Here is a 15385-nt window from a genome sequence, read left to right as displayed (position 1 = left end):
ATACACAAAGTTGTAGGCATTTACAAATAAAAGTGACTTAAAAAAAAAGTAAAAGCTGCAAAAACATTGTTGAGTATCCTCTTCATCACATCTGGATAATCAGACTAAGGCATTGTTTGAAACAGGGGACATAAGCAAATTTCCCATCTTTATTGGCATGCACCACATCTGTCCCATCATTAGACATGATAAACCAATGAGAAAGAGAAAGCAAGGGGTAAAACCACTCTTTTTCATGCAGCTTCTCTTACACATTCATTGCAGTGTGGGGTTTTTCAAAGCTGCACATGTGCCGACGGACACTGGCTGGTGGGCGAGAACTCTGGCTGCCTCTTCCTGAAGATTGAAAAGAAAAAGACACCCAGTGAGTGGTTATACACATGTGCACACATGGTGGTTTTACCACTCAATCGGGTGCCTGTCCCTGCCCTACATCTAGGGTTCACTGTAGTCTTTCCCATATTTTCTCCTCTCATTTCTTGGACTGGTCACTTCAGCCTCTGTATGCGTTAATCCATGGCTCCAGCACAGTATTGTGTAAAGCAGGTCCTCATGGTGTTTGTCCCTGTGTTTTATGCTGAGTGCTGATGTGCTTTACAAATCAGATGACAAGGGCTGCTGTGTATTCAGCTGCCAGTGGGAATTCTCCTCTGGTATTCTCAATAGAGTGAGATGACAAAAAAAGGAATATCTGCCTTTCTCATTTTACCTACAGAAGCTTCACCAAAAATTTTATTGTGGAGTTTTTAATACACATTCAGCTTCTGTTTTTTCCTCCATATCTCTTATTTTCATAGTCTGCTTTTTCGAATGTTTTGTTTGTTTTGAAGAGTTACTAGCTTTCATTACATATGATTTCACTGCATGTGATTCATTTTTTCTCATTGACACGGTCTTTTTGAAGTAGACATAAAACAACGTGTCCTAGCTACTCTATCTGCAATGGTAGTTCCAAAAAGGATTGCAATCACAGCTTTGGACATGAATGCAAGACAATTTCCACTGTATTTTCTCCTTTCTCTTGCCCTATAAAGTGGATGCAAGCTCTCATTTATCTTCCTCAGTGTCTATATATATATATATATACATATATATATATGTACACATGCGTGTGCTTTGACAGAAGTGTAAGGTATTTTTGCACATGGAATGTATCAATGAATTTCTGCAAAAAAAAGTTGTCATTGTATTGCAAATAAAATGCAAATAAAAGTCACCATTTTTTCCCCATCAAACAAACAATTATCGTGCATGCTTGCCAGACTTCTGTTTACCTCAAACAGCAGATTCATGGATGGTATGTGCACGCACTACATACTCATTACAGCTTCTAATGAGCCAAAAAAGCCATTCTTCTCACCACATACTAAAGCACAGGAGCACAGTGTGACGTACACAGAGTACATGCATACCCATTTTGGAGAGGTAGATGCCTTGAGATGACTTCTGAACTATTATGAATAAAACAAAAATAAGACATACTGCTGAGCAATTTTGTAAACCTCTAGAATAATTACATTCCTTACCAGGAGTAATGATCTCTCTGAGATTTGACAAGGTAAAGGCTATCATAATTTGGAACTTAGCTACTGTGCACTCTCTTACACCCTATTGAAGTTACAGAGATTATTAAGCTTCTTATTAAATAGAACATCCAACATTTCTACAGACCTTTTCTTTTCTTCATCTACTGTCAGAACAAGAGCTTTCTACTGTCTTTGCTTGCTTTATAAAAAGTTACAAATCAGTAGTTTATTCAGTCACGGGAGTTAATTTGACAAAACATGAAGCAACATGCAGTTGATTATATAAGAGGAAAATAAATTTCTGAACATATTCCACACACACACAAATGCTGTAGAGGGCACACAACCACAGACAACGTTGCTCAGAGACTTTGGAACAGGTGGAAAAGTGCTCTGAACCTGGCTCTTTGTGAGACAAATGCGCTTTACCAGCTATTCTCCCTCAGCTAAGTGCACTTCCCTATTGCTTCTGGCTTCCTTAGCTGCATCCCTTGTTTCCCATCCCATATTTCTTTTTATGCAGATATTTTCCCAAAGTGAGTCCACAGCATTTTGGTCTCCATGCTATGGGCATCTGTAGGCCTTGCTATGAAATCCTCACACGTGAAAGGAAGAAAGAAGTCTGTTTCCTTAGTCCAAAATACTCCTAACCTTTAAAATACAGTGAAGTCTTTGCTTTCCTGTGGCTGCAGATGAGCTCCTCAATCAAAATAAAAAACAGATTACATATATAATGACATATATTTAGGCCCCTAAATGCCTCAACCAGATTTGCATTCTGTGGGGACTGCTTTTTAAAGTGTTGCCATACTCCATTAAAGCAGTGGTATGCCCTTTGCTCAAGGTCAAGAGGGATCCTCATATCAGGATATAAAGTATAAATGATATATACACTACAGATAGAGATAGCAGCTCTAAATCTCAAGATTCACACTTCAGTAGAATTTGAATTTATAGTGAAATTTGGATTTATAGTGTTGTAGGAAATGTAGTGTATGTCTTAATTATAATTCAGTGAATTATTCTGCAATTACAAATCCTTGTTGGCTGCATAAGTAATAAATGCTTTTGTAGGATTTTGTAGTTTTGCCTGTCTAGTAGTATGAGGCAATGCTCTTTTTACTTTTTTTCATTCTACTTCTAAATATTATAATGTCTTCTTCCTTCTTCCTCTATGTTTCGTAGGCAGCAATGGCATTTCACACACATTTATGCCATTACCAAAAATTAGGTACCAGCCTATCTTCAAAAAGTGATGGTTAAATGGCCTTTGGGGAGCCATCTTCTAAAGAATAGGTTTAATGCCTGCTGAGCCAATGGCACTTATTGATAGCCTGAGACCAGAGGCAGGATGGATCTTCTGTGTGTTTGAATGAGGAGTTGCCATACCGGAATGAAAATGTGTGAACGGCTTTCTGATGAAGTTCCGGGCGCAGCAACAGGGAGCCTGTCGGAGGAAGCAGGGTAGCAGTGCAGGGGCTTCCTGAAGGAAGAGGATTAATTGCTTTACTTTCTGTTCTTTGAAGCAGATAAATATTTCTAGTGAGTTGGTAAGAAATCAGGCTAGGAAATAGAGCTGCTGAAATCTGCAGTGAGGAAAATAAAGGATCTGAGAGAAGAGTCACTCTTGCTACTATTTTTTCTCTATAGTGTAAATCATACAATGAAGTAAACAGCTGTGTCAGGACTGTAGGAAAGTGTAAATTACTCTCTGTAACATTTTCTACCTGAACAGCTATGAAAAATTCACCTTCTGCCTGGAATTACTCTCTCTGTCCATCCAGACTCACCAAACGGACTCAAATTGAATGAATCTTTCTGGCATCGAAGATGATATAAACGCAGGATTCTGTATTACCTACTGTCTGAAGCCACAGTTGGAGATCTTCCATGCTAGATGTTGCCTGAGCTGTAAGAAAGGCTTGCGTATTTTTACAGTCAAAAACATAGGAAAGAACGGACTCAGGTTTTATGCAATCTGATATGAAACAACTGAGCATCAATTACATTAGGAAGATAGCAAGGGAAGGGAACTTAAGAGAAGTGATAAGGGCATCATGCTGATACTTACACTGGCGTGGTAACCTTGAAACATTTCTTAGTTTTTAGTAATTTATGTACAACCCCTAGTCTCAGTGCAGGAAGGGAAAAGCCCTGTGCCACCTGTCCTATGGCAGATTAGTGCAGCTCCTGCTCCAGCATTCAGACTGCCTGCCCTCCTTATCCCCAGGAGCAGCTCAGCTACAGCACAAACCTTCCGGCCTGCTGCTTCCTTCCTTGACCCCCTAGCAGCCTACAGAGTGACTGGGGAAGTAGAAGTACTCTGTATGTAGAATCGGATCAGTAAATGCTCAACAGAATACACATCCCAAATTCTCTCGTCTCTCTAGCCTCTTTCTCAGTAGGAGCATGTTCAACTTCTGATGTTTGTGTCCTTGAAAGTTCAGGTTTTATGTACGGTTGTCATGGCTGTATCAAAAGATTTCATTTAAAAAAAAGATGCAAGCCCATGTCCTTCTTCAAAAAGAGGACTTGAATTTCAATAACTTTTGTAGGAGGCAGGATCAGACAGAAGAGTTCTGCAATGTATGTCATTAAAGCAATAGATGAAGTTGGGAAGATAGACAGGTTCTCAGTACAAATTAATTTTTAAAACACAAGGTTAGAAATAATTGCTCTGAGCTTTAACTTAATTATACTAATCAATTGGTCAGTGGCAGTTTTTGGAAAGAAATCATTAATTGCTGTGGAGCAGAGAGAGCTGTAAGTAGAAGGGAGCTTATAGGGTCATTTGCCCTTGCCAGGCACAATGAGACATGCAGGTAATTATTACCCACAGAGGACTGCGGAGCAGGAGGGATCCTGCAGTGTGCTTTTTCTGAAGTGTGGGCATCTGCTGAAGAGGACAGAGGGGTCTCTGGGCAGTCCCAGCAGGATGCTCAGAGCAACTCCATAGAGCTGCACAGTGGAGACACAGCTATGGCTGTCCCTGGTATAACTGCAGGCCAGTACAAGCCAGCTGTGTGCCTGGGAGGACATCCAGCTCCACCTGCCCCTCTGTGCCAGCACAGCCCTGGGTGCAATTGCTCAATGAACTGGCAGAGAATGATGGGGACAATTAATATGGGTCACAACTGAGCCTAAAAAAGCAGGTTCTCTGCTACAGTTCACAGCAGCCCTGTACTTCTAGTGTAGGTGAAGGGGTAATGTGGTGTAAAGAAGGCTTTGGGTGTCATTCCTGGCTTAGAATAGTTTAAAGCATTTTTGGATTTACAGGCTACGATAGCCCAAAGAAGCCACAGGTAAATCTCTTGGCTGTCCAGGATAGCAGCAGGAGGCATTTTTGAGGTAAGATACAGACCCAAAAGCTGAGCTGTGTGTATAATTGAAGTCTTGGAGAACATGAAAAAGCAAAGGAGGACTGCTCACTGCCTGGGGACTGCTGATATCCCTGGAGCCACTCTTCACATCCACTTGAAGGCCCCTGCTGCATACCTGTGAGCCCAGCCTGTGCCCATACAACCCTCTGAGAATCTCACTTGTCTCCGCACTCCTACAGCTTCAACCTGCTTCTGGGGCACAGAGCTGGGGACAGCTCCCACATGCTTGACCTTTTCACCTGATTTCTCCTGCCCCTCATCTGTTCAAGGTAGATTAATTTAGGGGGCGGGGACTGTGCAGACACTGGGATTTGTGCTCTTTTTTTGTTAGTGGTATCGGTTGATTTGGAGATATTTTGCTGCTCGGCTTCTGGTTAGTTGACTGGCTTGGGGAATTTGAGATGAAGACACTAATGGGGAATAAGTTTCAGTTCCTGAGCAGTCCTCAATCTGGGGATATAAGGTTTGTAAGCCAGCCTGAAATGCCTGCACCAAATGACCTGAAACAATCTATTTGTGTCACAAAAAGAAGTGGCCAAAAGAGAACTTGAAAAGGATGTTTTCTATAGAAGTAGAGTGAAAGCCTAACCAAAGCTTAAAGCAAGAAAGCAGCAAGAGCAGAAATTCCATGCTATAACACACTGCTGAGAAGGAAAGATTTACAGTTTGTAAACACTCTGCTAGGTCAAAAGGAGGGGGATGTCTCAGCTGGAGGGCAGCTCACAGATGGGCATTTACACTGAGCTGTGATTCTCTGGGGAAACACAGAACTGACCAAAGTGAAACTGCAAACAGCAGCAAGCCATTGACTAGCAAAAAGCTGCCAGAATCAGATTGGGGGCACTTGTTTTGCTAGAGGTTAAGATCAGCTTTGACATCTCCAGCTGTGGTGCTGTAACAGAGCTGAGCTAATCTAACGGCTTGCTGCTGAAAGGGACAACTTGCACCCTGCTCCCCAAACCAGGGACAGCATGGACAGCCTCCCTGGTGCTGACATCAGTGTTTATCTGACCTCGAAGAGATTGAGCTGAAGGACAAAACACCGGACAATGATTCGATGTTTTTTTACTCCCCTCTTCTGTAAGGTTAATTTTGCAAGCTGGAAGAAAAAAACACATCCTGCATATCACAAAGGAAGAGCTGCAGAGTAGAGAAGGGGAAACATCTTAAGAAAAGATAGCTGAAGCAATAAGCTAGAGATAGTAAATTGTTTATAATGCAGTTATAAGAATCCTGGAGCTTTTAGTTTTCAAGTGGGCTTTAAAGTGACAAATTGTGTGATTACTTCGAGCCTGCACAATTGTTTGCTGCTTATAGTGAGAATGTCTTTTAACCTATGCTTGTCAGGTGTGGGAAGCTGAATGCCAGAGAACGTATACACTTTGAAGAATTAGCTGACTTTTTATTTCAAAATTAAATGCCCTTTAATAACTCTAAGGTGGAGATAGAATGTTCTATTTATACAATTTACTTTGCTTTCCTTTTCAGCCCACATTTAATGTTTAGAGTCCTGCGGGAAGATAAGAGGACATAAACAGCATTGTTAGCTACAATTATTAGTAATGCTTTGACAGTGAATGCCTGTTCTGCAGAATTTCAGACTTGGAACTGGAAATCCCCCCCAAAAAAACTGGTAATGCTAATTTTGCCTATTTGGTGTTCAGATGATGCTAATCTAATAACAGGGAGAACATAAAAGAATGTGATCTCTGCTCTGAATGTTAACAGTACTTGGGGCAGATGGAAAACTGTTTTTCACCCATCTCCTGAAACACATACAACCTTACTGGCTAAAAAATAAAATAAAATAAAAAACCCAACAAAGTCAAGCAGGAAGCAAAGATAGAGATTTTGAAACTCCTCATTATTCTGTTTCCAAACTCTCAAAGCACCAGACAAAAACAGAACTACTTTTTGTTCTCTTCAGAGAAAATAGCAGTGACACAGGCATTTAGCAAAGAATACATCCAGATTTTGGAACAGTCCACCAGGAGTCAGCCTCAGCTTTGCCACACACCATAACAAGTACCAATCTCCACATCTCCATCTGTGGTCAATGAACATAAGGATTGTAATTTTGGATGGCATTAAATGTTGGAGGAGGTCATACAGGCATTTGTAAATGAATGTGTCTGCATTTCTGGAGCCTTTTATGGAAAATGAGCTTCTGCAGGTGGCTGGTTAATGTGCAATGTTCTGTAATAGCTGAAATTCAGATGTTGATAATGATAAGGCAAAAATGCCTGCAGGTTGTGGTCTCACAAAGGTTGGTGCAAATGGTAGATATTCATACATACCGTTGGGCATATGCAAGCTGAGACTGCTTTGCTTTTGTTTCAAAACCTTACTAAGACTCCCATTTGCAAAAACTACTTGTAGCTCCAAGAGTACAACAGTGAGAGGGGTAACCTGGGCTAACACTGGTGAGAATTTGTTTTTCAAAACCATCCCTGAGATAGGGAATAGCCTTGGAGAGCATCCTAAATTTATAGAAATCATAGAGTCCTTCGAGCTGGAAGGGATATTTAAATGTCATCTAGTCCAGCTCCCCTGCAATGAGCAGAGATGCGTGCGGCTAGATCAGGTTGCCCAGGGCCTCATCCAGCCTCGCCTTGAAGGTCTCCAGGGATGGAACATCCACCACATCTCTGGCAACCTGGTCCAGCACCTCACCACCCTCACCGTAAAAGGGATTACACAGACAGCATAAGTCAGGATGGACAGGTTTTTGTGCCTAGGTGACAATAGACATCCTGATAAATTTGCTCCCTAAGACATCAACTGACAAATCAATGTGTGGGCTTCCTCACATGCACACAAAATGTATATGCTCGTGTTTTCCACCAAAGGCTTCAAAGATGTTTCTCTAATGAAACATAGAGTAATATAGAGACTAACATTATATAATTGGTATTAAAACCTACTCAGAAGATTTTCTTTCTAACTGTGCGGAAAACCATGCATGCCTGACCTGGGAATTCTAGCTCTTTATCTGAGACATTGTCTCTCTCTGGGGTTATGCCTCACCTGTAAGCTACAAAGGTTTGCCAGAAGTCAGGTGCTCTATCAGCAGGTGTCATCTCCAGTTTGGCTTGCCACACTTGATTACGTGGGGTACCCCTGAGCTAAGGAGGTGTTCACTGCAGGCAGGCATAAGCTTAGTAGACAAGTCAGAATGTGAGATACTTTTCACATCAGTAAAAGAGGTGACATACAAGAGCACTGTCTTCTTTGGGACATGCGTTTGTGTCCCCAGGCACGAAAAAGGATTAAATAAATTAGCAGCAGTTGTGTATTTCATACCGGTAGCTTTGCACTGAATTCTTAGTATGAATCAAGAATATCTTTCAGACTACATCTTGACTTCAGGGAAAAAAAATAACATTGCTTTAACTGTATATAAGCATTTATAGTGCCTGTCTTTATATCTTTACCTTATCCAGAGAATATCAGAGAGAGAAAATACATCCTTTGGTACCTGAATTATTTTTCACCTCTAAATTAGCTCAGAACTGTATGAAATCACAAGGCTCAGAGATCCCCACAGAATAAACACTTACAGAATATCCTGAGTTTATTCTTGCAAGTATCCATACATGAATTATTATGTGTTCATGAAATATCACACCTCTATTTGCTTCTGCTGATGGAACGTGGATAACTGAAGCACATGGCTGACACATCACACCTTTGAAGGTATGAAGGAGGTAAAATGCAATCTTGACAAAAATCTTACAGTAGCCTCTCAGAGACTTTTCATGTTAGTTCTTTATTCCGCTCTCTAAAAAAAAAATCTAAATTAAATAAATGAATGGCAATTGCACTTTTAAAATGCTATTTCAGATCTTCCAGTTGAATGCCTTGTATCCTAAGCATGCTGTTATGGAAGCTGGAGTATAATGTAGGAAACGTAAGGAAATATCCAGGCTTTTAAGTACTTAACAACACTTATTTGACACTCCAGAACTTCCTTATTTTTCTCATAGAGAGAACTCTGATCAAAACAATGTGAGTTAATGGTGCTAAGCAGATAAATAGCATTTGCTTATACCTACATGCTAAGACAATTGTTTTTATCACTCACTATTGAGTTGGTGCATTTTATAGCATCCTAACTGGATTGTTTTGACAGCGATTCAGAATAAAAATGCAATAAATAATATACACAAATTCAAAAATTACAAGGAAATGTAATAAGTGATCCAGTCAAGCAAGAAATTAAATTACAAGTGGTGTTCCTACTCTTGAGTTTTATGCCAAGAAAGATTCTGGCCTCCCTTAGGCTTTCTGTAGTTGTGCATTTGCTGCTCTTATGTCAGGAAGCAGAGAAAGTGGTACATAACCATAAAGTTCCCCTCTGACATGATTGGATGTCTATGCATCATTGTATTTATGTGTTGGGATTCATTATAAGAGCAGTGTGGTGCTACGGCAGTGCCCCAAAGTAAAACATGTTTATGATTCTGCATCCCAAGAGCAGAAAAAGAGGAGAAGGAGCTGTAGTTAGAAGTTCTCCATTACTCCTTTAGTAAGAACCATTCAGACACCATTCCTTATGTTTATTTCCTGTCAAATCTCTTGGAAGAGCAGAGAATAGCCATGAAAAGACAGTGGCAAAAGCCCAGGAATAGAAAGTTCTGAGAAAGAAAGGAAATGATGTAAAATCTTACACAACAGCCCTTTCACCTAAAGGGAACACCCAAATAAAACTAGCAATGAAGAAGCAGCAGAAATATGGCTGGGTCTCAGAGTACAGGTACACTGCCCTGTATACCAATTCATTATTACTTGGGTTTTGTCTGGAGGGGAGTAGTGGCGGGGGAGGACGAACTATGCTCACTGCCCTTACTAGGAGGCTTCTGAAGAACCTCATCTCAGAATTTCTGTAATTTATTTCCTTTCAATGTGGCCTTGGCTACCCTCTGATTGATCATTGGAGGGAAACTAGAGAAATAAGCCTAAACTGCCAGATGACTTGTGCTTCATTTCATGTAAGCTCATACTTCATGACAACTATCCCAATGGTATCAGATACTTGATTGTGCTCTCATCTTAGGAGTGAAATATAATTGGCTATGCATGTGCTGGGATGATCTTTAGATGGGCTAATTGACAAGGAAAACTTACAGCGACTTGTTTAGCATTTTCCTTTATTCCTCATTAGAAGAAAAAGAAAAATTATGTCTCCATACTGGTTATATTGCAAAAATACAAGCAGACATGCATCTTGGTATGTAATTCGGTATACACGTGCCATATCTGGTTTTTAAATTAATTTGATTTTTAGTATTTATTATATCACTAGAAATAAAATGTGGAAGTGACTCAGACTTATTTATCATCTATTTTATGCTTTGTCAGATACTTAGGACTGAGTTACATCATTTATATTACAGCAAATGTAAATTTAAGTTGTGTCACGCTATTAACTATAATTGGATATCTCAAACTTAATGAGCAATGCTGCAGTGAAGCTAGAAGATGCAGCTGCTAGATTCTTAAGTTGCAAACTCCCTTACTCGGTGTTTCTTTCTAATCTTTCACATCAATTGTAAGAACCCCTTTGGAAATATGTAACTGTCTTCTGGGAGCTTTAAATATTCACTTAAATCAATACGCTGACAAGGACTGAACAGCTTGACTGAGTTTGTTAAATTTTCTTATTTGAAATTCACATCACATCTATGAGAGAACAGGGTAAGAGCTGCTGCTTGTCACAGTGCTGTGTCCACAAAATCATTAATGTTTTAAGCCTGGTAAATAGCCCAGCAAAGTTACCAACTGCTGAGAGAGATGCTTGGCATTAAAACCTTCAGTCACCCCTGTGAGCATACAAGTTACTTTCCCCAAAAAGTAATGCAGCCTCAGAAAAGGGCAAAGGACTTAACTGCACACAGAATCTAGACAACAACTGGGAAGGGCTTCAGCAAGCACAGAGATGGAGGTGACCTGGAAAGGCTTTCCTCATGACATTTGTGGCACCAGGGAACCAAACCAAATCTGCCACTTCAGCATCTGTCCAGCAATGGGAGCATCCGCCCTGTGATATACTCTAGGGGGGATACAGGGACAGATCAAGAGCCCTGTGGTCATGATGCCCTGACATGCAGCTAGGGGACACACAGCCACACATGTATGGCTGTGGACCAGCACTGTGCCCTGCAGGTTGCACCAGAAATGAGACCTAGACTTCACTTATTGCTGGGTTATTGAGGAGATCAAGCATACAATGACAAATGAATAAATAGACAAAGTAACCTGTTTTGTATTACTTTTTTTTCCCCACTATCTCTTTTTTCCCCCCTCATTTATTCTTTGCATTATTTGCAACTAGCAGGAGATCACAACCTCTCTGCTGCTTCAAAAGTCTCTCATAAAGCCTTAGCAGAACAGCTGTGCACACTGCAAATTTAAAGCTCTTCTTGAAAGCTTTAAATTTAGTGTGTTCCAGGGTATATTATGGTTAAAATAAAGGGCATGTCATTATTATGGATATCACAGTACTTGTGAAGTTTGCTCGCTGCATCAATTTAATATTCTCAACTGTTAACAAGCTAGTCTGTTTCCTATTAGATTCAGTGATCATCTTATACTTATCTGGATGTGTCATAGGAAGATAAAGCTACACCAGAGAAACTTATACAACAAATATTTAAAGATAACTCTTACATGCTGCATGCTATGTACTGCAGTTTAGGACTGAAGAAAATAAACTATATTGCAGACTTCTCGGATTGGGCTCACGTCCTGGAGTTTAGAAATACATTCCATTTCACAGGAGAAGATACAATGGATATTATCAATTCTCCTTGCACTTTCCACTAAGCCTTCTTGTTTCAGATCTTTTGACGCATTTTAACCATAGTGAAATATTCTCCTCACAGCTGTGCCAAACTGATTGTTTTTGTTTGATTTCACAGAGGTCAGGACAAAACACATTGTCTTCCCTGCATTAAAATTTTTCTTTTTTTTTTTTTTCCTATTTTCTGTTCCTACTTCTCTCCCTTATCCACTTGCCTCCATAACCCCTTACTTAAGATAGCTTGTTGACTGCCTGGAGTAGTAACTCCAATTAGAGTTACTACTCCAGTAAGAATGAGAAAAAAGTACTCCCAGCCATCTCCTCCTATGATGAGACACTTGATTTGGATCAACTGAGAGGATGTAAGAAAAAAATCCACACTGGTTTGACTGTAACTGAACATGCTGAACATTTACTCTGTTTCTGGAAGCTTCAACTCCTGCCATGCTGCACATGGCACATTTGCTTCCTCCAACCACCACAAACACAGTGAAACAGTGTCCTACATTCTGATTGTAGTTATGCTAAGATTCCCCTTGCTGTTTGTCCATGGGAGGCTTTGAAATAGAAGGAGGTGAAGTCCAAAAGCCTTTCTGGACTCTGAGTTGCCAAGTGAAGCAAGTCCCAGAAAAATGTAGCATACCATCACAGCTTGCTGAAGATGAAATAGCAACTCAGCAAGTCTTTTTAAAGAGAAAGAGTAATTTATGAACACCTGGAGACAATTTTATAACTGGCAGGAGAAAAAAAGCAGATGGTTCCCTAAGCCCTGTTAAGGGAGCATATGTATTACTAGAGATAGCTGAGAAACTTGAATCCCAACTAAATTTCACAGTCCACATAGAGAGTGGATGAAGATCAGAAACAGAAAGTCAGGGACAACATAGTTGGAGATGTTGGGTTGCCTGACCCTTTTATTGGAGAAAAATACAGTCCTTTTGAGAGACCTTCGACTTAAGTCACTGCTTAGAGAGCAACCTAGAGGCATGGACAGACAAAATGTCAAAAAAACAAATTAAAAAAATATGTGCTTAGAAGTATTTGAAAACAGTCATTCATTTTTCAGTGCAGGCAGTTGAAGGAAAAATAATTGAATGCAGATATATTAAAGGTAGAAGGGGGTATAGAGATGACTCAAACATTAATGCGAAGTCCTGACCACACAGTGAGTCTTTGCTACCCCGCTTTTCCTTCAACTCAAATTTTGCCAAATCCTTACATCTGACTCACAGTGCACTAAAATTCTGTCCAGACCTAGACTCTTAATCAAAAAATTTAAACAACTTATACATGAAAACCAAAGCAATTGCTTAGCATTACCACCAAACCTATTTGCTATTACCCACCTATTAGCTAATTACCCACATAGAACTTATTCCAATTCCCTCTTAGCAGGAAGTATGGGAAAGAAGTGAGTCTTGCTGTGCATCTCAAGCTCTATCTGAAGTGCATGTGCAGACTATAGAAAAGCAATGCAAGAGATCCTCCAGCCTCCTGTGGGCCAAACAGGGTCCACTTGAAGCAATAGCTAGAGAAGGGTGGAGAATCCTGAAGATTACCATCTCCAGTATCACTGGTTATTTTTTCCACATGTAGACCAGAAAGAAGCACCACTTCCTTGGTGATTTACGTTGTAGAAGAGTGCTGGAGGCAATTACGGTGAAGATGTAGGAATGCACTTTCAATTGAGCTGCGCTAGATAGGTGGGGCTGCATCCCTCCTTGGTCCTCCCTCCTACATATCTGCCCTTGTTTCTTACAGGTACTTTATAGGAGTGCTGCTCTTCAGTATGATTGACCTTCACAGACCAAAGTAGCATTCATAGTCAGTGATCAGATATTACAGCAAGGTCTACATCAAAAGTTACAGTCTCACAGCTGGAAAAGAGATGAAAAAGAACTCATAAAAAAATGCTGCTATGTCATCATCCTGTAACAGACAGAACGGATGTTGTAATGTCACCAAGCAGCACACACCAGCAATAAATGCCCCCACACAGCTCCAATAAAAGCAGCAGAGATCACTCTCTCTCTTCTGATGGAGCTGTTCCATTTTTAATAAATATTTAAATATTCATTTGACAAGTGGAAGAGACTGACAGTATCTTAGTACTGACAACATTCACTAGGGATCTCTCAGACCCAGATTCAAATTGTCTCACAGAATAATACAGAGCATATCTCTAGGGTTTCTGTCAGGACTTTCTCTTTTCCAGGACACATTGATGGTCAAGAACAGAGAGAAAGGGAGAGATTTGCCCTGGAACAGTGCATGGTGCAGCTATACGGCATTCACTTGAGTTCTGAAGGAGATGCTCTTAAGTGAATACCTTAACAGTCCTAGTGACTATTGTGGTATAATTCCCTCACAGTTTCTAATTTCTTCATCCCCATTCAAGGGATAAAAAAAAAAACCGCACAACCTTTCTGGCACAAAGAGCATCCTTCCTGACAAAATCTAATTCTCTGAAACAATTTAAGGGACCAGAATTTTCTGATGGAAAGTGTACCCCATGGAAACCTCCCAACCACCTCCGTTTAAAACAGTGCTGTCTGTAACTGCTTACAATTTAACTCAACCAAATACAAGAGTTCATACCCTTATGATTACAGACAGCATTTCAGAGTGCCACAGATAAGGAAAGGCAACACAATTTATTATTTAAGTGAAGATCAATGTTACTGAACATCTTCATTGGAACTGTGTTGGTAGTTCAGCTGAGATAGCCATTTTTCAAAAGGATATTCTGACCTCTGTATCAGCATTAGATGCAGTGGGAAGTTGTCTATTGACTAATAGATCCCATGTTAACAGACTTCCCTGGTTAATTCTTCTGCTCTCCTTCAGGAAGGAAAAAGGAAAAGCTGGTTGGTTTGCTATGCTTCCAAACTTACACTAGCTAAGCTAATTGCACAACATTGCAGGCAAGTGCAAGAGTTATATCAGTTTGACTTGCCCCTGCAAACAAACTGGTTCCCAGTTTTAAAGTTAACTCAATTTAAATCCACATCTGCACACAAGTTTAATGTAAATGAATGTGCTTTTCTGTTTAGGGGGAGAAATTGGAATTCACTAGATAAACAGACAGGATCAGTCCAAAGAGGAATGAAAATTAAAAAGTAGAAAAACTAGCCAGCATGCAAAAGAACAGATGACAAGAAAACAAAAAAAAGCAGATGGAAAACAGATCTTCTAAGTGAAACACTACCTGTCACTTACAGAGAGGGACATGAGGCTATAGGGAAGGCCAATTACAGAATAAAAAAAGCCTAGCAACAAACAAATAATTTAAATTATTGAAAGAAAACTGGAAAATAAATCCCAAGTTTTTTCAGGTAATGAAAAACATGAAAAATTTTCCCAGAGACTGCTCCTGTTGGTAGTTTCAATTATTTCGAGTCCAAATTCAGGAAGGATACAAACATATATTTGAGTTAGCTAGATACTTGTAAAGTTCTAGCAAGTTGGTTTCCTCAGTATTTTTTTTTTTTGCTTTACAGAGGAGCTGGATCCTGAACATCAGAGAAAAATTAAACTCATAGCAAATAATTGTTGAGTTTTTAGTCCTTAAAAATCTGTGGGCTTCCTGGCTATATATTACTCAAACAGGCTCAACAGAGGTGAAGAAATCCTTGTTAAAATTATGCAACAAGATTTTTCCTAAAAGCTCAGGTAAG

The 15385-nt window shown here is 40.0% G+C and overlaps 1 protein-coding gene across 5 annotated transcripts in view; it reads right to left on the bottom strand.

Moving 5' to 3' along the window:
* The window catches only part of GRM1 (glutamate metabotropic receptor 1), a 177264-nt gene that overhangs the window by 11154 nt on the left and 150725 nt on the right, over positions 1-15385 (bottom strand). For 2 of the 5 annotated variants that reach the window (XM_031552453.1, XM_010707147.2), the window contains exons 8-9: positions 2916-3009; positions 252-336 (exon numbers count right to left, since the gene is read on the bottom strand). The exons of 1 other annotated variant lie outside the window; for it this stretch is intronic. In XM_031552453.1, the coding sequence (XP_031408313.1) occupies positions 256-336; positions 2916-3009 (175 nt within the window). In that variant the 3' untranslated portion in view covers positions 252-255. The remainder of the gene's footprint in view (positions 1-251; positions 337-2915; positions 3010-15385) is intronic. 2 more of the 5 variants (XM_031552454.1, XM_010707151.2) reach the window with 1 other exon arrangement.

This window comes from Meleagris gallopavo, chromosome 2 (genome assembly GCF_000146605.3).
Source record: "Meleagris gallopavo isolate NT-WF06-2002-E0010 breed Aviagen turkey brand Nicholas breeding stock chromosome 2, Turkey_5.1, whole genome shotgun sequence".
NCBI classification, from domain to species: Eukaryota; Metazoa; Chordata; class Aves; order Galliformes; family Phasianidae; genus Meleagris; species Meleagris gallopavo.
Note: the sequence above shows the minus strand (reverse complement) of the source record. Positions and strands in the feature narration are given on the sequence as shown.